General features: G+C 33.9%; 1 protein-coding gene across 2 annotated transcripts; it reads left to right on the top strand.

Annotated features, from left to right (window-relative positions):
• Window positions 1-6,919: 6,919 nt before the first annotated feature.
• On the top strand, window positions 6,920-18,739 carry LOC145626382 (uncharacterized). 2 transcript variants are annotated; one of them, XM_081678810.1, is made up of 16 exons: window positions 6,920-6,954; window positions 7,182-7,263; window positions 7,903-8,071; window positions 8,536-8,695; window positions 9,764-10,103; window positions 10,968-11,151; window positions 11,681-11,782; window positions 12,386-12,712; window positions 13,028-13,111; window positions 13,190-13,348; window positions 14,278-14,361; window positions 14,734-14,871; window positions 16,281-16,393; window positions 17,075-17,238; window positions 17,954-18,025; window positions 18,232-18,739. In XM_081678810.1, the coding sequence occupies exons 1-16, from the start codon at window positions 6,921-6,923 to the stop codon at window positions 18,339-18,341; spliced, it is 2,322 nt and encodes a 773-aa protein (XP_081534936.1). In that variant the 5' UTR covers window position 6,920; the 3' UTR covers window positions 18,342-18,739. The 2 variants fall into 2 exon arrangements, with proteins under 2 accessions (XP_081534936.1, XP_081534944.1); XM_081678818.1 differs by having other exon boundaries at window positions 17,957-18,025.
• Window positions 18,740-21,646: the final 2,907 nt, after the last annotated feature.

Here is a 21,646-nt window from a genome sequence, read left to right on the forward strand (position 1 = left end):
GTGATAAACTAATGAATGCATAATGCATAGTGTATAGTATCGAGTTGTGTCGTGTTAGGTATTATAGATATCTAATAATCTCATGCTTTCTGGTGATAGATATGCATGTTTTGCCTATTAGGGGTGTATATCAGAGTTTGTTAGCATCTGAGGTGTTTGTCTCTTTAGCTACCTTGGTGTTTTGAGCTTTGGTTTGCTCCCATATAATAATTGGACTACAACTATCGAAATGTAATTTATGGTTGTAGAGGAACAAAGCACGGAGATGGACAATGCAAAATATTATTATGGAACAAGCAAATAAGTTGGTTAAATAGACAAGTACTACATAAGATTGGTGAGAGTATATCAACTGTCCTTTTAGACTCTAGCTATGATATTTTTTGAAAAATAATTATCTATCACATTTATGGTATTATTATTATGGATAAAACAAAGTTAGAGTGACAAGTACTACATATGAATGTTGAGAGTATAGTATTTGTACTTTAGCCTCAGCTAAGTTTGGTCATGTGATAACTAACTATGGTACTTCTTTTCACATTTGTGTTGGTTATTTTATCTTGCAAACATTTTTTTTATGGTCATAACCTAGTACCATTCCCTTGCTCTTGCTCTTGCTCATGCATATGGTTTATATATGTATAGTTACTACTCACAATATACTTGTGCCTATTTCCAGCTGTAGTTTACATTAAAGATTGAGATGCGTATAAATGAATCATTTTACGTGGAAAGAAATAGCTCTTTGCCAAAAAGACTAAGAAGGAATCAAGGGGATTACATTCGATGCTACCAACAACGAGAGTGTTCAAGTATTTTAGTCCCTATAGATGATCATGGACACTCTAGAAGTTTTGGTTCTAGGCGCCAGCAGCCAGTGGATGATTCTGAATACCCTGGAACATTTCACCCTGATCATTCTATGACATTGATAAGACCAATAAATGCAAGAACAAGTATGATTTCTGTTAGAGATTACATGGAAGAGGATGTGCATCCGGATCAACCATTATCTCGGTCAGAGTTTCTTCATAGAGGAGAATATCCTGTCGATCCATCTTATATTAGCTGTGAGTGTTATTTCATTAGATTGTTTACAATTTACTTTGGATGAGAGAAATCAAATTAACAATTACTTCTGCTAGGATAAGTTGTTGATGTTTAGTTCAAATTACACTAGTGACAATTGGTTCTTGGATGGAGAGATTATATTTGCCTTCCTAACTTGTTTGCTAATTTTTTGTAGATCACCCGGATGAGCAAATGGCTCTAGATCAACAATCTTTGCGATCACATATTCCTGGAAGAAGCAGATATGACTCTCCATCTTATGGTAATTGTGAATGTAATTGTGAATGTAATTTTATCATAAGTTTGTTTGCAATTTATTCAGACAAAAGACAGTCATATAAGTATCCTCTTCTGTTCAGTGATACTTTTACATGTTTAATTTCTTTCCCACTCTAATAATGGAACTGTATTATTGATAAAGTATACATTGTAGTGGAAAAGGCTTGGAGATAGGGCTATGGGGCTAGATTTTAATTCATGGCCGGCTTGTTGTGGCCTCATGGGTGGAATTTGGGTAAAAGAGGAGTGGAAATAGGGCTGTGTTTGGTTGGAGGAAATTCTTTATTTATGATAAAACTAATTTTCACATTTTAATGCTACAATTATTATGAAACAATCGAATAAGTTAGTTAAAGTAACAAGTATTGCTCGAGCTAAATCTGGCATGTTTTAGTTAAGGTATGATATTTCCTTTGGGAATTATGTATGTTGATTGAGTCATTGTACAAATAAAATACAGCAATGTTTCTGTTTTGCTCATACTTATTGTATATAGTAGCTGTGAATGTGCTTTAGATGGGAGAAACCAATTTAATACTATTCTGTCTGGGTATAATTGTAAAATGTTAGCTTAAATTACTCTATTAAGGTGACAATTCAGGAGGGTTCAATAGTTTGCCTTCTTAATTTGTTTGCTGATCTTTCTTAGCTTGCCTGGAAGAGGTGGTTCCGAACCAACCAATTTCACGATCAAGTTATCCTGAAAGAAGAGGCAGATATTCTGATACTCTGGGTCCGGATCAACCAATTTCACGATCAGGTTATCCTGGAAAAAGGAGGAGATATTCTGATAATCCATCTTATGGTAACTGTGAATGTTAATGTATCACAAGTTTGTGCTATTAATTTAAGTAACGCTATCTGAATGATAATACAATTAGATTCTAGACAAAGGGAAGAATGTTTGCCTTCTTACTTTGTTTACTCATCTTTTGTAGATCGCGCAGGAAGGGATGTGGCACCATATACACGCTCTAATCTTCATGGAAGGAGAAGATCTTCTGAAAATAGCCGATCTTATAGTAGATGTGAGTATTATTGCATAAATTTGTTTTACAATTTCATTTACCTGGGATAAATCAGTATAAATAATACCTCCCTTCAGTATTTAGTTTGTTCAACATACAAGTATATGTTTTAGCATGATAATTAAATCTGGTCAGAGAGAGTAACCGTTAGGCTTGTTTATACTGTCTTCTTTAGATCGACGAGACTCTACAAAGTATGAGGACCCTTATGAGGAAGCTAGACATCCAAGAAATTACAAGAGAAGGCATAATGAATATCATGCAAAACGATGGGAGGGCACAAAAGAGCGTGCCTTTCATGGTCGAGATAGATTACCATACATGCGTAGTAGAATCACTACTTCAAACAGATCTTTCAAGAAAACCAGGACTAATTCTGCAAAGTTTGGTGGTACGTCGAATTCTCCTTCATATGATTCGAAAGGTAACTAATTAATGTATGCAGCTTGCTGATTATATCAAGCAGTTTTAATTTTCTGATGTTTTTTGCTTGTAGTTGAATAATGTTTGAATCACATAAATTTTGAAATTTCTTTCCAGGCTCCGCATCTGCCTCTGGTTCATACTCTGCAAAGGTATTGGAAACGAAATCCTCGAAGGGCAATGAAGAAGTTGACTCTACTAATAAGCTTGCTGCTAATTTATCCAAAGATAATGCAGAATCTAATCTTACAAAGAAGCCGGAAACAATGCAGTTTAATGATAATGCAGGAACTGACCTTTCAAAGAAGCTTGCAACAAAATCTTCCAGAGATGATGCAGAAGCTAACCTTACAAAGAAGTTGGAAACAAAATCATCGAAAGATAATGCAGGAACTAATCTTGCTAAGAAGCTTGCAACAGTAACGTCTAATGATGATGCAGAAGCTAATGCTGCTAAACCATCCAAAGATGATGCAGAAGCTAATGCTACAAAGAAGCTTGCGACAAAACCATCCAAAAATGTTGCACAAGTCAATGTTACAAAGAGGCCTGCGACAAAACCATCCAAAAATGTTGCACAAGGTAATGCTACGAAGGAGCTTGCAACGAATCCACCCCTAGGTAATGCAGAAGCTAAACTTACAAAAGAGCTTGTCACGAAATTGTCTGAAGATAATACAGAAGCTAACCTTACAAAAGAGCTTGGAACGAAATTGTCTGAAGATAATGCAGAAGCTAACCTTACAAAGGAGCTTGGAACGAAATTGTCTGAAGATAATGCAGAAGCTAACCTTACAAAGGAGCTTGAAACGAAATTGTCTGAAGATAATGCAGAAGCTAACCTTACAAATGAGCTTGGAACAAAATTGTCTGAAGATAATGCAGAAGCTATTCTTACAAATGAGCTTGGAACAAAATTGTCCCAAGATAATGTTGAAGCTAACCTTACAAGGAAGCTAGAACCAAAGCCTTCAAAATCAGATCAAAAAGAAGTTAAACTCGAAACACAGGATAACGGTAAGCTATCAATTCTATCATTTCATATACTATTTATACATGCATGTTTGCTCATAACTTTTATTTCAATAAATATAAACAAGATGCGGGACTTTATTTTTTTAAGTATCACTCGTGAATGTGACATGACCATAATAACAGTTGGAACTTAGGTCATTGGTACATCATTTTTAACTTGCTCTAAATCAGATGGAAATTACAATTTTTTTTTTTTTTGGGTGTTTTAAGTGTACTCCTTTTATCTCTTAATGGCTTCATTTACTTTCTACTTACAGAGTTAATATTTGGCATAATATATAGTAAACTCGGAATAAGTTATGGTTCACACGTTTTTTATTTAAGGAAAAGTAAAAGCAAAAGCGAGTGGTAAATAAAGTGTTGGAAAGGGGTGGTAGGATAAAAAGTTAAGGTAAAGTTTTATTCATGTAACTGATGTAAGCATGAGACTTTAAGTAGTTACAGATTTATAGGTGGTCTACTGTGTTAATTACACTAAGCCACTAAGGTTTAAGGTGGCCTAAACTTTAGCTCTAATGGATTATGCTTACAGCCAGAGTTTCAATCTCTTTAGCACTAAAAAATTTAAAGTTGTCCAACTTCTCATCTTATTTACGTAGTGTAATATCATATAGAATGGAGGAATGAAGACTCCTCATTTTTTAGTTGTCAAAATTCATAGCTGCATTGTGTAATATTTGCGGTTGACACAGTGCTAGTAAGAGGACAGAGTGTGGATTAAAGTTGGTTAAAAGTTAAATCTGTTTTATGGAAGACACTACTAATAAAGAGAAGATAAAGAGAGTGAGTCAACTATGAATAATGTAGGTGTGAAAAGTTACAAGATTGTAATAAATAGGTAAGCATTTCAATTAGGTGGATAGGTGTAAGAAAAAGGTGAATAAAGTAAAAGTATTGCAGGATAAAATGGGTTTGAATGTAAATGGGATAGGCAAAAAATAGAATAAATAAAAAATAAAGATGAGTAGAAATAAATATGAACATAGAGGGTATGAAATTGGTAGGGAGTCATTTAATTCATCGTGCAGTATTTATAATATTACTAATACATGTACAGAGTATATAATTTGAGATTGATAATACTACAACAAAATAAGGTTTATTTTTAACTTGGGTGGATGTCAACTACTCCCTTCGATCCTATTTGTTCTTTTCATTGTCTGATTAGGAAAGTTTAAATAACTACTGTATCTCATTTGGAATTTTTTTTGTATGTACATTAAAAAATTCTCATCATTTCCCCTCTAAATAACTTGATGAAATGTGCCAATATGTATTACTAATTGAATTTTTCCGCAATTGATTAAATTTCATTAGTAGTTGGCATTTCATTAATTATCTTGTCTATTTTTTGATTTTGAAAAATGAGATTATGAAATTCAAACCTTAAATTATCTATAATTAATTAATACTCCTCCTTGCAGTAATCAGAACCTTGAATGAAACCGTCATCACCACAATAACAAAAATAGAGTAGTCGTAAATAAGTAATGAGAAAGTAATACTGGTATTGACAAATGAAGTAATTAAACGCCAACTGTATTTGTTACCGTGAATCGTCAAGAGAGAGTCAAAAAGACAAAATTCTCTCTCCTACAATCTCCATTTCCACTTCCTCCTCTCTCGTCTCACACTTTTTCTTCTGCTCTTCCTTCTGCAACTGCATTTTTGCTATTTCCTACCTCTCATGTTTACTCTCTTCCTTCTTCGCTGTTTCTAATATTTCGTCGCTTTTCTCTCTCTCTCTCTACTTTCTCTCTCTACTTCTGCTACTGCATTTTTTTCTCTCTCTACTCAATTTCTTCTCTACGATCACCTTCATTTCTTGCCAATTTCGTCGTTTTTTCGCATTTCTAGGGTTTACAAAGCGTCGGAGTTTTTTTACTGGTAATATTTGTGGAGAATTTTCGATTTTTTTTTGTATAATTTGTGCTTAATATTTGCGCTTTTTTTTTTTTTTTTTTTTTTTTTTTTTTTTTTTTTTTTAAGTATAATTATTGCTTCATTTGTTGATAAATCTTCTGTCTTTTGTTTTAATCTATTCGCTTGAATCTCTGTGATTGTAATATACTTGATTTGGGGATCAATGCTGGTTTATTTGGAGTTTTTGTGTTAATATTTGCATGCATTGTTTTTACTCTGCTTTATTTAATTTTTTTTATGTAATGCAGAAAATTTTATTTTTAAGTGTATGCTGAATGAATGCTTAAATTTGTGCTTTTGATTGAATGCTTCAAATGTGTAATTCTAGTCCTTTTGTCGTTGTCGCGGTGTTTGCTGTAATTGGTGGTGGTGCCGTGGTGGTGGATGAAGTAATGTGAGTGACTAGGCCTGATTTTTTAATAATCTTCGTATCACAACGGAGAAGCATTATGGAATTGTAGTTATTTGAGAGTAATAGCTTTGATGAGCGGATGAAGAATTGATGATTGTTTCTTGCAATTGTAGTTAATTGAGAGTTATAGCTTTGAAGATAGGACGAAGAATTGAAGAATGAAGATTGTTCCTGTGTATGTAGTTATGTAATACGTGCTAGGCTTTTGAAACTAAATTATGGAGTAGTGTAGGGAGTTTTGATGTGAAGTTATTTGTTGTAGAAACGCTGAGATTTAAGAATTTAAGCACGTTATGAAAGCGGATGTATAATTTTTCAGTATCAATACAATTAAAGTTTGATGATAAATCAGAAGATTTCGTCGATTTATCTCAGTCAAAGCTCACAATCTAGTGTAATTTTGTAAGATTCAAGCGGTGGAGCCGGAAGAAGTGGTTGAGATTGGCCTTTTCTAGTTTATTTTGCTTTATAGTGGTTGTATGCCTTTTATAGTTTATCATTTGTACATATTTCTACCTCCCTTTTCTCACATGTTTAAGTTAGTGTTTGTTATACTGCGTTATTATTAATTTCTCTATACCATCATGTATCTACTAAGCTGGTCTACTGCTTGTTTGTTTGTGTGTTAATTTTTCTTCCTAGAAGCAACTCTTGGCAAAAACCATATTTGTCTTGATGAATTTTGTTTTTCTAATCATTATGATTAATTTAATTTTATTATTTTCCTTTCACTAGGTATTGAAATGATGGAATTGAAGGCCAATTTTTCCGCCAAGAAAGGTAAGTCTTGAATGTGGATCGAGTTGATTTTTTATTGAAAATATAGTTGATCAATATTATTGTATGAAATTTACTCAAAAAAAAATTTTAAAAAAACTTTTTTTTATGAATTGAGATCTTGAACACCAATCTTAAAATTGGCAAATTTATAATCCCTTTTTCTTTACTTCTAAAATGTGTAATTTTTTATTTATTTATTATTATTTTTTTTTCTGTGGCTTTTGCAGATGCTTCATCATGTCACATTAAATTGAAGAAAGATGGAAAATTTATTTGTTATGCAAAATGCACCAATTCTCTCATTCAACAGTATGTGCATTCTTCTTATTTTCATGTCATGATGAATTTAGTTTGTGTCCTATTGTGCAACATAATAAAGTTGAGCTAATTCACCCCTCTTCAATCAATAAATACCTCTATTTAGGGCCAATGTGATGGTCTTATTTATGTGCTATTGCCTATTAGCCTATTAACACTTATTCTTCCTTCTGTTTTTGGATATTGGAGATGGACTTGAAATTGAAGGCTTGTCTAATCTTTTTTAAAAGACTGTCAAATGGCCATTTTTTTGGTTGAAAAATGCTCTCTTAGGTGTATCTTAATCTTGAATGGCAGATATACTCACGACTTTTGCTTTGCCATATAAGTGAAATGCATTAATACAGTAGAGTGTGTATACAAATACAATACCTCCAAGAATGCTTAGTATGTACATCAACAATTATACATCTTCACTTTACTTGCAATTATCTTCATCTTACATAGTTCAGGAATGTGATTGTAATCTTTGCTACTTTTGCTCATACCTACTCATTGTTTACCATTCTTTCTTTGTCTATAAGAAAGATGATTTACTCATAGTTCTTTCCTTTTTTTGCGACAATAATTCTGAAAATGTCTACTGAATGTGGATTTTCTGGTAATCACTATTTTATTTCTAACTTGCAGGTCTTCCTCTTGGAATGTGGATATAGTTAAGAAGAAAACAGTTGAAGGTCTTCTTGATTTGCCAACGTTTTCACTTTTTCCGTCATTTATGCCAGTGCCTGAGAAAAATGTGACAGATCAGAAATCTGAATGGAATAGATTTCTTACCTTCCTTTACGACAACGATAAAGTTAGCATTACCCCCTAAATTATCTTTATCTATCTATATTTATGTTTTTATTTGGATAAACTTTCCTCTATTAGTAGATGGTGCTTAATTTCCAACTTGAATGAATTTATCAACTTCAAAGTGGCAGTATGCTGAGTTTTGTGCAGCCTTAATACCAAATTGGTTTCATGACACTTTCACCCACTTCCTCCTAAACCCAATTGCCATATTTCATGCTACCATGATGTGATTCATCAATTATTAGTTAGTTTTATATTTGAGGCAACTAATCAAAGCATAACCAGAGCCAATTTACTAGTTCTTTTTTTTTTTTTTTCAAATCGCCATGTATTGTTATTTTTGGTTACTGAAAACTTTAAAAGTACTTATGTGAACTTTCTTGGAGATTTCTTTAGAGGATTGGCAAATGCATTTTACGCCTGCAGTCAGTATGTGTAATGATGTTCTGCTATTATGTTTTGAAGGTAGCTACTGTAAAACTTGAGAATCTGAAGATTCATGTATTTCCTTCTGCACGCGAGCCTAATGAAACAGATGATGGCCTGTATTTCTCCCAAGCTGTGGTGGCTTATGATTTGCAGGAACTATGTGACACCTCTGTGGATCAAGGGCATGCAACATCAGGTGAGTTCTCCCCCAAGTATCTAACCTGCACTGATTAGGTTTTCATCCCCTCCATGACCTTGAGTGATGTTGAGGAGTTTTTTTTTTTAAAAAAAAAAACATATACAACGAAGCCTTAGTCCCAAAAGGATTAGGGGTGGATTAACATGAATCGTCAAGGAATTGTCCGCAATATATAGAATAAAGATAGAAAAGTGTTTTGTTGATATTGGACGGGGAAAAAAAAGTGCAAAATAAAACGATGGCAGTGTAAAGTAAAAACCCCAAAAGAGGAAATAAAATTAAAAATTTGAGAAAGTTCTGTAAAAATCGGTGTAAGGGGATGTAAAAAGAGATGAAAATTATGTAAAGTAAGAACACTGCAAAAGTTTGGAGAAAACCTCAACCAAAAAAATAAATAGAGTTTGCAAAACACAATGAGTTTAGGTAGCAAAATAAAAGAAAAAAAGTAGGTCATGATATGTCATGGATTTAAATACTTTAGTATCGAAAGGAAGAAAGAGAAAGATGGACGGAGTTGCTTTCATTTTCTTTTTCTAGGCATTCATTAAATCATAAATGCATAATGCATCTACAGTGTATGTGTAATTGTATTCATAGTGATGCTTGCTGTATCTCTAGTGACACCTAATTGTACCTTAACTTCTCACGCTTTTCACATTAAGCAGTCTCACCAGATCCCAACGCCAAGGAAAAGTATGTCATAAAATAATTGTTATTGTCACCAAGGATGCATCCGTTTGAAAATGCTTGAGGAAAGATTTTAGGCTGTCGTACTCAGAAATGCCTAGTTAGAGAACTGTGAACCTAATCTTCAAGGAAAAGTATGATTTGTGATCATAGCTGCAAAATTACAAATGGATCTGGTCCTTAAAATAAAGAGTATATCTCAATCTATGTTAAGTGTCGGATAGAGAAGTTAAAGAACTTATGAACCTTACAAACCATAGCTTAAGCCAATAATAATCTGCTGCACCCTTTCCTTCTCTATGAACAAACCATCAAATTTTTTTATGGTTATAGCTCAAGGTAAATGTGGCTACTAATTTGAATTTGTGGTTCTTACAGTTATGCGTGGAGCTACAACAAAGGCAGTGAGCTCATTACCGAGTACTAATCCATTATCGCTTTCCAATTCTCCACATCCCTCCATGAAACACGTTGCGTTTGAGTCAGATGCTTATGTGAAGGGAAGTAGTTCAGCTGAAAAGGCTACCTGTTCCTCTATTTCCAAGTGTCATGAGCATAATAGTCTTCAGCTCTGTTCCACAAAGGAAGATGTTGCTGCAGAAAGAAATTTTGTTACAAACCCAAGTTATTTGAAAACTCTTGGTCATGCTCATTCTGGTTGGATCTTTGGTGCAATTGCAGAGCTTGTTGATAATTCAAGGGATGCAAGGGCATCAAGGTCAGTTGAAATTCTGTCTTCCAGATATTCACCCTTCTATTTAATCTTTTGTTTGTGTCAAATAAAAATCTTTTTGAGAAACAACAATATTTAAGCTGATCTTATAGCTAAGTTTATGTATTTTTATAACTTTGTGCAATTCATCGATTATGAATTTACTTCAGGTATAAAACTTCTTTTGTCCTTAACTAATATGCCACAGCTTTTGTTGGGCTTTCCCAAAATTTGTGCACTTTCTAAATTTTTATCTCTAATTTGTTTGTATCACCCTTAATCATAGGCCACATTTGAAACCGATCATGTGCCAAGATAGAAGGTCTTGTTTGGCAAAATTAGCGGTGGTGGATAGCTTTTAGCGGTTGAGTAGAAGGTAGTTGTGAATTAGTAGTGGATAGAGGTTAGCTGTCAATGTAGCGGTTAATAGTATGAATGTTTGGCAAAAATAGCAGTTGAAATATTAAAATACAATTAAAAAAAAACACAATACATAATTTTTAAAAAAGTACACAAAATTTTATTAAGGCTTTGATTGATTGTATGTTTGTCAAATTCTACTTGCTACCTTTAAACGCTAACATTTTTAATGTTTTAGAAAAGCTACCAAAATGCTACCTCTACCACTAATCGTTACATGAAACGCTACGTTACCAAACATGGCCGAAATGTAATTTGACTTGGTTCAAATGCTACTGCCAAACTGGGCAGAAATGTAATATTTGCATAGGGAGTTTTGTATTTATAACTTTACTTAATTCTCTCAAAATGACCCAATCAAATGTGGCTTATCATTTAGTCATGGATGGAGTACTACTTTGCGTCCTATTATCTGCTATGGTTAACATCATTTAAGAAATTTTTAAACAGGCTAGAGATTGCTGTTGAGACTATATTTGATAAGACTGCGGGATCTGAGATTCCTATGCTATCTGTAATTGATGATGGTGTTGGAATGAACCACCAAGAGATATTGAGGATGATTTCATTTGGGCACAAAGTACCTGATGAAGATAATCAAGATTGTATTGGAAGATTTGGTGTTGGTTTCAAGGTACTTTATCATCAAATTGTTTTAATTTTACATTGTCCTTGGGCAACCAGTGGAAGAGATAATATAATGAATACTGTTGTCAAAATTGAGGCTGAAATGAATTAGTAGATGAGATTATGTTGAGCCAAAAGCTTTCTAGCCACTATGTCATCTGCTGTACACTATCTTCAGTTGACTTCAGCATGGCTTTTGTATGCTCAATTCCTTCTTGGTAGCTCTAGCTCCCTGATGCATTGTTGTCTGCAGGTGACTTTGTGATGACAGTATTTACAGTAAGGTAGATAGTTAGGATTCCCCATGAGGAGGGGCTTTTTTGTTGCATCAGAAATTTGAATCGGAACTATCTGCATCATATAGTTAAATACTCTGCAGCATTAACTGAGGGGTTGTTGTGTGACTTATGTTCATGAAGTTTTATGAACTCATTCAACGTTTTTAAATTTCTTGCTTTTGTTAGTTTGAAATGGGATCTTTCCTCCTCATCTAATTCAAGCTATGTTTTTTTTTTCTTTTTTTTTTTTTTTGTTAGACAGGATCAATGAGACTAGGCAGAGATGCTCTAGTCCTAACACAGACAACGCATTCTCGCTCTGTTGCGTTTCTTTCACAATCATTAAATGAAGGAAAGGACGTAAGCCACCACAAACTGTTCTCCCCCCTGCCCCTCATTCGCTCCCTTGTGTAAAATCTCTCTGTGAAACTCCCGATTCTTGCTTTGTATGTGTATACAATGTGGTTATAATCTGGGGTTCAAAATTTACCCCACAAATCTCTGTCTCTCTTTCCTTTAATGTGACTTTGTGTCTACTCAATTTCTTCTGTGTTGCCTATCTTAATAACATCAGTTGAGGACCCCCCCCCCCCCCTTCTATGCTTGTGTAATACGAAGTAAAAGGTTTTGCTGCATACAACAGAGTTCAAGTTGGATTAACAAGATTCATATAATCCGTTACAAATTATTATTAGAGTTGTTACTGCATTAGTTGGTAATTTCAGCTGCTACAAATGTTTGGATAACTCTTTTTGTCTTGTATTAATAAGTTATGGTCAATTTTAAAAGCACTCTAAGTAAGAAAAAGACTGTAGTTTCCCAAATTTCCTAGGTAAACTGCCTTATTGCACGAGTATAAATTTTCAAGAGGACACTTCTGTAGCCCGTGGGCATTACTAAGTTGTTCGCAATTTACTAGATGTGCATGATTTTCATATCGGTATGTGTCTTCCAATGATGCAGAATGTGGAGATACCTGTTGTCAGCTACTGTCGAGAAGCACAGTGCATGGACATTGATACAAGTGTACATTCTGAAGCATTAGCAAAGAACAACCTGAATGCGATAAAGCAGTTCTCACCATTCAATGAGTATCTAATTGGTGAAAAGGCTGGCCTGTTTAGAGGAAATACAGGTACGCAGATCTATATATGGAATTTGGATAAATGGGGCGCAGAGTACACTTTGGAATGGCAAGCAGGCTTGTGCGGTGGGAGTACCTTTCACCAGGGTGGCATTTATATTCGTTCTAGACGTGTCAGAAAACGTCCTGGACAGACAAGTCGAAAGGTGTGGAGCACATTCTTCTCTAATATTTCTTTCTTCTGATGCTATTTCTAAACATATTGTAAGTTTTTTTTTTTTTTTGCAAATTTTGCCTAGTATTGTATTCTGACGATAACTTCTTTGTGTTATCATAACTTTTATCAAAGATTAGACGCTTTGCCTTTATCTAGAGTATATTTCTGTTTTATCATTTTTGATGTTGATATTTAAATTATTATTGACGTACCTGGTCAGCTTTATATATGGTAGTTAGGTGGCTATGCTTTTATAATTATGATTAATACTTATTGCGTTTTTCTCCACCTTGTTCCTTTCCAGGTTTCCTTAGATTATTCACTTCGTTCATATTTGGAAGTCATATTTTTAGAGCCTAGGATGAAGATATATGTTCAAGGCTCACTGGTAATTCCACTTTCTCTTGCTATTTTGTTTTATAAATTTCTATTTGTCTATTGGAGAATTGTAACTCCGTTTGAACAGGTTAGAAGTCGGCCCTTGGCCAAATCTCTAAATAATACTGCTCACCATAATGGCGACATAATGGGCAAACAAGTCCGGCTTACTCTTGGTCGCTGTCAGATAGAGTGGGATGAGGCTAACTGTGGAATATTCTTATACTGGCATGGCCGTCTAATTGAGGTCTGCAAGATTTTTCTTATTGCACGCTTCCTCATTTCCTTATTGTTGAGTTTCAATTTTATGGGTGTATTGTATATGTCATGCTTTAGTGGGAAAATCTAAAAATAGCAGTAGATTTCATTGCAATATATTCTTACCAACAAATAGGAGTTAATGTTTATGTGTGGCTGTGTGCATAGATACATGGCAAAGTATGGAACAGTGTTACCTAATTGGCTAGTATGAGATTGGATATGGGTATTCTGGTCGCTACTCAGTATCGTTATATTAGGCAAAATGTACCACATTCACGTTTAAATTTTCCTATCTCGGGTGATGTACTCGTGGGTTTTTGAAGGAACATTAAGTAGAATTGTTTGCTGTGATTTGGCCTATATATCTCTTAGTTAGTATAGAATAGCTTATTTTGAAGGTGGTTTACATTCTGTTTTTATGTTTGTATGCAGCTTGTAGAAGTAAATTAGAAGAAGATGAGTTTCCTCTCAGGCTTTCGTTGACAGGAGTATCAAATATATCAGTTGTTATCAATATATTATTTTGATAGTCTATAATCTCTATATGTCATGTGTTCTTTCCTATTTAATTAAATTATTTACCACTTGTTTCTTCATTGGTTTGAATATGTGCTTAATGATGAAATTATGTGATTAAGTTTATCTTTCCCCTAAAGTAATAACATGTTACCTCTTCTAATCTAGTGTAATAATGTTTTGGGAGAAAAAATTCATTTTATCACCAGTAGGTGCCTGCTTTTGTTTGCTTTTCCTATGACAGGAAAGTGGTTGATGAATTAAACTATCGATCTACTTAAAAGCTACAGCAATTTGTAATAATTATAATGCCTACTGTTCTTCTGTACTCCCTTTCTTCCTCTACCCCTAACCAAAAGCGACCTTATTTTCTCTCTTACCTTTTTTCTTTCTTTCCAGGCATACAAAAGAGTAGGAGGCATGATTCACAGTGCTGATATGGGTCGAGGTGTAATTGGTGTCATAGACGTTACTGAACTAATGGTGAGCCACTGAACCCCCCCCCCCCCCCCCCCCCCCCACTCTCCCAAATAATTTACACCATGACATCAATGCTTCTGGTGACAATCTTGTCTGGATTAGAATAGAGCCTTAGAGGGCTGAGACCGATTGCACATCACCCTTGCAATTTGAATCAAGTCTTTTATTGCAGAGTATTATTTGAGCAAATTAAAAGTAAATTCGGTTTGATCTGCTGTAATTTATTTCTCCAAATATTCTTCCTGGCTAACGCTGACAATGCTGTACATGTCATTATGTAATCATGTATTCTACAGCCAAAAAAAAGGTTTATCTTTCCTGTTTATAATTATGGTGTGCAGCTAAATTATTGTTTTTTTCACCTTTTGGGCACAGGATGATGGGAATGGTGGTGTTTGGGTTCATAACAACAAGCAAGGATTTCAAGATTGTGAGCCATATGCTTTGCTTGAAGAATGGTTGGGAAAGCAGGCAGATGAATACTGGGATAAGTTTTTTGATCCAGTACAGTTGGTATGTTATCTATATATTCTACTTTTATGCTTGCTTGATTTTTCTTTCTATGCCTACACTTGTTATTCCAGATGAACAATGATTACAGTTACATTATTATACTTAATATTGTTCAAACTGCTATATTTGTGTTATTGATATTTTAGTGCTGGTTCATTGATTAGGCTCACTTGAATATTATATATTGGCTAGCTTGGAAATTCATTAAGCTTTAGCTCTTGGAAAAATTAACATAACGATCAAGAAAAAAGAAGAGCAAGCTTAGTTTACAAGACTAAAGGTGGAATTATGGACCTCAGTTATGGCAATTTTTGTGGCATAAAGTCACTGAGTCACTCTGATGTTTTTTTTTTTTTCCCCTCCTCCTTTCCTTGCTGTACCACTGCAGCTCTATTTGTGCTTTGTCAACTGAAATCCAGTGTCATTGTTGGCTAAGAGCAATATTCTGCCATGGTTGGAAGGAGTTCAGAAATAATAGTCTTTCATGCAATATTGTGCCATCCGGCCATCCCCTCCTGGTAGCTGTGTTGGCTATCTTGAAGCTGGCAATAAGATTATGGCAGAAACAAATGATGAACTCTCTGGGGAAGGTTAGTTATTGGGGTTTAAAAGGTGAAGGTTGTAGGATCAGATAGAAAAGGAAGAGAAAGACTATAGGTGTAGGAGTGGTAGCAATAAATGGGCCACAATGGCCCATGAATGGCTTTGGAGCAACTTTACTCAGGCTTTCCAGTGGCCTTCAACCCCTCTCTGATCTATAGTCGGCAGATGGGTTTGGGGGGAGGTTGAACATTCCTTCCCCCCCCCCCCCCCCCCCCCCAAGTAATGAATATTCTATAAGCTAAGTGTTGGATTGCCAGCTGACTGGCTTTAGGCAGGTAAGAAGCAGTCAGACAAAGCTCTTTCTTTTACCTGCTTTAAGCATTATACAATTTTGACGGGTTTAAATGTCAGTCTGTGGTTTAGTAATTACAATAAATGATCGTTTGATGTCAGTGCTTAAGATTCATTGGAAGAAGAGTTATTACATAATCATTCCTTGTATTTTGATAATTCTTTTTTTTTTTTTTTTTTTTTTTTTGTGTGTGTGTGTGTGTGTGTTGGTAATGTAGCATTTTTAAGATTGTGAACCATGTTTATTTAATCCTTTTATTGTCTGTTAATAGTATTGTCTAGTGAGGTGCTATATGGTGAACTGGCCTGCAGTATGAACTAAGAAGTGTTTACTTACCTGGTTTTCCGTATTGCTTTTGCAATGAGACCAGATAAACTTGTTGCACTGCTTGTTTACTGCTCATTTTTTGTATAATTATTATATCAACTATCTAAATTGCTGACATTATTTAAGCCAATGAGATTTTTAAGCAGTTTAGGTTGTGTAACTTGATTTTTGTTTGTGTTTGTGTCAGAAAAAAGGCCATGCTCGATACAAGCCTGATAATAATTGGGTGCAGTGTGACAAGTGCAGGAAGTGGAGATTATTGAACGCTGATTTTGACAGCATGAATCTACCTAAAGACTGGTATTTTTCCTACAATGATTTCTTTGAATTATCTGATCTTTTGCTTTTCCTGTTGCCCATGAGAATGGTCAAAGTTTTTAAATGAAGCTGTACCAAATTTTTGTAAGTTGTCTTTGTAGAAATGACACTTGCGTAGTTGCATGAGTGAAAAGTACAAATTTTAAACAACAAAAATAAGGAAAAAAAAAAATCAATGATGTTCACTTCTTACCTGTTTTAAATTCTAAGGTATTGCCAGAAGGGCAACATTTTGTATTAATGTATATCAAGCTCTGGTTTTTAAGCATTATGAGAGTTCCTGTTAAATTAATGTCATGTACCCATGGTGCTGAAGGTTTGATGATAAACTGACACATATGTATATGGTTGAGTGATTTTATCCATTGCAATTTCAAAATTTCTATTGCTCATTTTGAGTAGGGGTAGGGAGTCATCTCTATGTACTATTTCAATACAACTCCTAATTAATATAAATGCGATCAATGGGACAATATTTCAAGTATGGATGGAATAGGGTTTTTAACCAAGATGAATCAGTCTTTTTTCCAAAAATCTCAAATGTCATTAATGGTATGGCTCAATTTTATCCTGCCCTTGGCATCCAAAGCCAGAGGAAATGCGATATTGATAATGTGTTCTCATTTCTTCCTTTTTCTCCCCCTTTTTGGTCTATTTTAACAGGTTCTGTTACATGGAACCTTTCAATGGAAAATGTGAAATGCCTGAAGAGAAGCCTGGCCGTGGGGTAATCACAGTGGGGCTGAAGAGGTCATCTGGTCATGATCCTAGCAAAACTGCTGACTGTCAAGGCTTACAGATTGATAGTGCTAGTCCTACAGCAGAAGGTATGTACTAAGCCTGCCTTGGTTTCTTTTTATTATGATGGATAGTCCATTTGAATTGGTGGCTTGTTGCCCGATTATTTCAAGAACTTGAAGTCAAAGTTATAATTTTTATACTGAAACACAAACACTAAGTTGAACTTCCTTGCTCTTGTGGGTCCCTTCTGCACCCATTTGTGCTAGTATGCAACACCTTGAGTCTGGGGGTGCTTTTTGGCAGTTAAGACCACAAGAAGAATGGATCTGTTTGGCTGTGTCGGTGTGAGAGTGGGCCGTGGGGGTTAAGTGGGAGGGTTCTAGAACTCAATTTCATAAATCAAGGTTTTTGATTAGAAGAAATCCCGTCTCCTCCTTCATACTGTGCCACTCACCACTTCCTTCCCTCTCTATCATCTCATACTCTAGTGCTCCTTCATACTGTGCCACTCACCACTTCCTTCCCTCTCTATCATCTCATACTCTAGTGCTCCTTGCTCCCAAACTCCTCGTGATCTCACCCGTATGGCCATACCACAACCTAGGAATCCTAAGCCTGAATGACTGTGTTTTCTCCATAGTGACTTTATGAAAATATGTGCCTGATGAATTATATTTGAGATTCAGCCCACCAGCTTGTGGAAATGACTGTACTTCATGTACATTGTTATTCTTTCACTTAAATGTGCTTTCTTGCTTATCCAATCTTGATTTACAACTACATGTGTATTCTATCTTTTAGCAGTGGGTGAAGACAAGTCAACCCAATCAGCAGAAGGTGATGAAAAAACACCTGTTAAAAAGGCCAGAAGAGGTGAGTCGATTGCTTATGCAGGAATTATTAACTTTATCACCTTTTTTATCATTTGCAGGAATTTTGTTTTTTTTTAGAGCATATGCTCATTTTTTTACTCCCTCCGTTTTATATTGTTCTTCTCAGTTATGATCTCTTGATCTCTTTGTGAGACAATGGTCAAAGTAAGAGGGAGTAATAAAATGTTTATTTGGATCTTATCTTAGGAAAGGGTCAAGACAAATCAACTCCACCAGCAGAGGATGATGAAGAGATTCCTGTCATTAAAAGACGTAGGAGAAGTGTGCAAAATGCTAGGAAGTACATACAGGAATAGCGAGATTTAGCACATTTTGAAGTATTGATACAGAAGATTCGCTAACACATACTTTTTGGGTTTACTTGTGTATATATGACTAGGGTGATCTTCTGCTAGATAGTAGTCGCCATTTTGTCTTGATATTTTTCATTTTGGCTTGTGTATACCGCATGGTAGATGAAATTATTTTGTATAGGAAGGCTGTTCACAACTTCTAATGCACAAATCAGGTGAAGAATGTAAAGCTGTTACTGAATTTTGTTTAGGTAGAATTTTTTGGCAAGCTCCTCGGTCCTCAGTGAATATAGCTTATGATTATAGTTGTGAATATAGCTCATTGCTGTTACTGAATTTTGGCTTAAGACAAGTACATGCTTATGGTTATGTTTTGTATTGAATAGTGGTTTACTACTCAACCTAGTGCAAATTTTTTGTTTTTGTTTATCGACCTCATCTTAGGGCTTATGTCTTATGGTACCGATGGCATTGGCCGTGCGCTCGTGCCATATCAACGATCCAAGGGCTTAAGCCCTCGTGCATACTTTTGTTCACATGGTCAACTGGTCAAGGTCGTCATATTCTAGGCCTTCTGGCTCATGAAGAATCCGCCCATTGAGGAATGTTTGCGTAATTGCGTTACAACTTACAAGTTTATTCATTTTCAGCTGTGTTAAAATATAAAATAAAACAACATAGTTTGACATTATTCTAACTTTTAATCAATCTTATTGATACATTTTATATCCAATTATAGTATTAATTCACTAGTTTATATAGATTGTTCTATTTCAAATGGCAATCTCAATCAAATTTCAATATACTTCATTAAACGGTAAAAGTGTAAATGGCATGTGAGTCCTGAGTTTCAGCTACTACATTCTATGAACCAAAACTTCTGTTTACCAATAAAATTTAAAAGTTAAAAAATGTAGGTTCCAAATGGAGCAGATGTGAGCATAAAAAGGAACAACATCTGTAACGATGAGACCCTGAATTATAATTTGCCAGACTCGTAACTGTATCAGCTACTTTGATTTAACATCATTAATTCTGATACTTGACTAATGTCTGGCATTGTGCAACATTTTACAGTTTCGACTACGATACCAAATTTTGTTATATGTAATACTAAGGGCTATGTTAAATCGACAAAAAGGTAAAACTATCCCAACCCGGACAGGGATTTTTACCGTAGTAAAAGGGTAAAAAAAAATCCGGGATAATTTGGGCATTAATGGTTGGGATAATTTGATGTAGCTGGTCATGGGAGATGTAGAGAAGGGTTTTTTTAATTAAAATTCTCTACACTACATTACCAGCATTTAAAAATTCAAGAATCCAACAAAATAAAATCATTTTTGTTTAAAAATTATCAAAACCCAGAAAAATAAAACCCTAATTTTAGAGAAAGAAAAAAAATGTATCAGATCGGGACAACGGTGGGTTGCTAGAGAAAAAACACCCACCAAGTCAGATGATCGAAATTTAATTTGGCTGGTCTCAGGAAGCATCTAACACTGGATTAATCTAGATACCGCTTTTCCAGCAATTATATTTATACAAAATCGAAAAGAAATAATAGAGATTTGGGGTTTTACGCAATAAAATTACAGAAATATATATAAATTTGTACGAAATATAAAGAAGATAGAAAGAAATAAAATGATGATTTATAGATTAAGATGTGAAGATGGAGATTCATGGCGTCGACTGGTAAATTAAGAGAAGTGATTAGCATGTATTTATATGAAGAAAGAGAGAAAGGGGTTTTAGGGTTTCGAAGAGAGGTTTAATTGGGTTTTTGGGTTGTTTTTTGTTAAGGTTGATTTTGGGCTTTGTTTGGATTTGTTTGTTTCTTCATCCAATATCTTTATGGGCTTATTGGCAATTGGTCTTGGCTGCACTCTAGAGTGCAGCCAAGATAGCTACAACAAGTGAGATCCAAAACGCGCGGTCCAAATAAAAAATGAACATTTAGTTAAAAAATATGAACATGAAAAAAGAAATGAACATTTAATAACAAAAAATGAACATTTAATACTAAAAAGTTTACATGTTATAAGGAAATGAACATTTATTAAAAATGAATCTGATTATCATATAATCATAAATTTGCTAGACCACGACCTTAAAAATGAACATTTAGTTAGAAAAATGAACACATAAAAAAAATAATAAAAAATATATATATTTAGTAATAAAAATGAACACGTAAAAAAATGAACATTCAGTAATAAAAAGTGAACATGTCAAAAAAAAAAAAAAAAAAACATTTAGTATATTAGAAATGAACCTTTATCATACAACCATAAAATTGGGATCATATACATCGGAAATTCTCCAACTTAAAGGCAAATTCGTTGTAATATCATATACTTCTTCATCACTTCTTACTTGTTTCTTCACTAATTCAGAGTCTTTGTCTTCTACAAATACAATTAATCTGTACTCACTAAAATATAACAAATAATCAAAATTCATGATCATCACAACATATGTTCATAATAATTATTTAGAATGTTCATAATATATTCATCAATACAGTAGTTAAAAATATAAATAATTATCACTCTATATGTCATATGTGTTCATAATCAATAACAGATATGTTCGTAATGAATAACGAAACATATATATTCATAATAAATTGTTCAGATTTTCAACACTAAATGTTTAGATAATTTAACTTTCAACGTATTATATTTTACTTTCAACCTAATAAAAATGAACATTTAGTATTAAAAAATAGACACTTATAAAATGAACATGTAACGAAAATTTTTGAACATTTAGGATATTAAAATGAACATGATTTTCATAAAGGTTCAAATTCATTGTATATAATTATTAATGAAAAATAAATATAAAATAAATTGTTGAAATATGTTCATTTTTTATGTATTTAATATTCATTTTTCGGTGTACTAAATGCTCATTTTGTAAAAAATGTTCATTTTTAATTCCTACATGTTCATTTTTTTTTACATAAATTATATTCAAGATTGATTGTAATTATTGAAACTCTAAAAAATTGAATATATACCTAAAATCTAATCTTGATTCATCATAGAGAAATTAATTATTGATTTGTAACATGATTAGAAATCAAAAGAAAAAAAAAATCAAAAGAAAAAAGAGAGGGGGGGGGGGGAGAGAGAGAGAGAGAAAAAAAAAATAACTACACATTAAGCAATACAATTGATATTCATTAACAATTAAGCAATTTAATTGATATTCATCACAAACACATAATAATTTCAAACAATCAAACAATAAATCATCATGCATGATCACCGAAATCATACAAAATACAATTACAAATT

Source organism: Chenopodium album, chromosome 1 (assembly GCF_948465745.1).
Source record: "Chenopodium album chromosome 1, dcCheAlbu1.1, whole genome shotgun sequence".
Lineage (NCBI taxonomy): Eukaryota > Viridiplantae > Streptophyta > Magnoliopsida > Caryophyllales > Amaranthaceae > Chenopodium > Chenopodium album.

What these genes read in the sequence shown, in the direction of transcription:
- LOC145626382 (XM_081678810.1), top strand. Translation starts at nt 6,921, where the DNA reads ATGGAATTGAAGGCCAATTTTTCCGCCAAGAAAG. An exon ending in CATTAAATGAAGGAAAGGAC is followed by an intron (nt 11,783 to 12,385) that starts GTAAGCCACCAC and finishes CCAATGATGCAG; the next exon opens with AATGTGGAGATACCTGTTGT. An exon ending in GGCATGGCCGTCTAATTGAG is followed by an intron (nt 13,349 to 14,277) that starts GTCTGCAAGATT and finishes CTTTCTTTCCAG; the next exon opens with GCATACAAAAGAGTAGGAGG.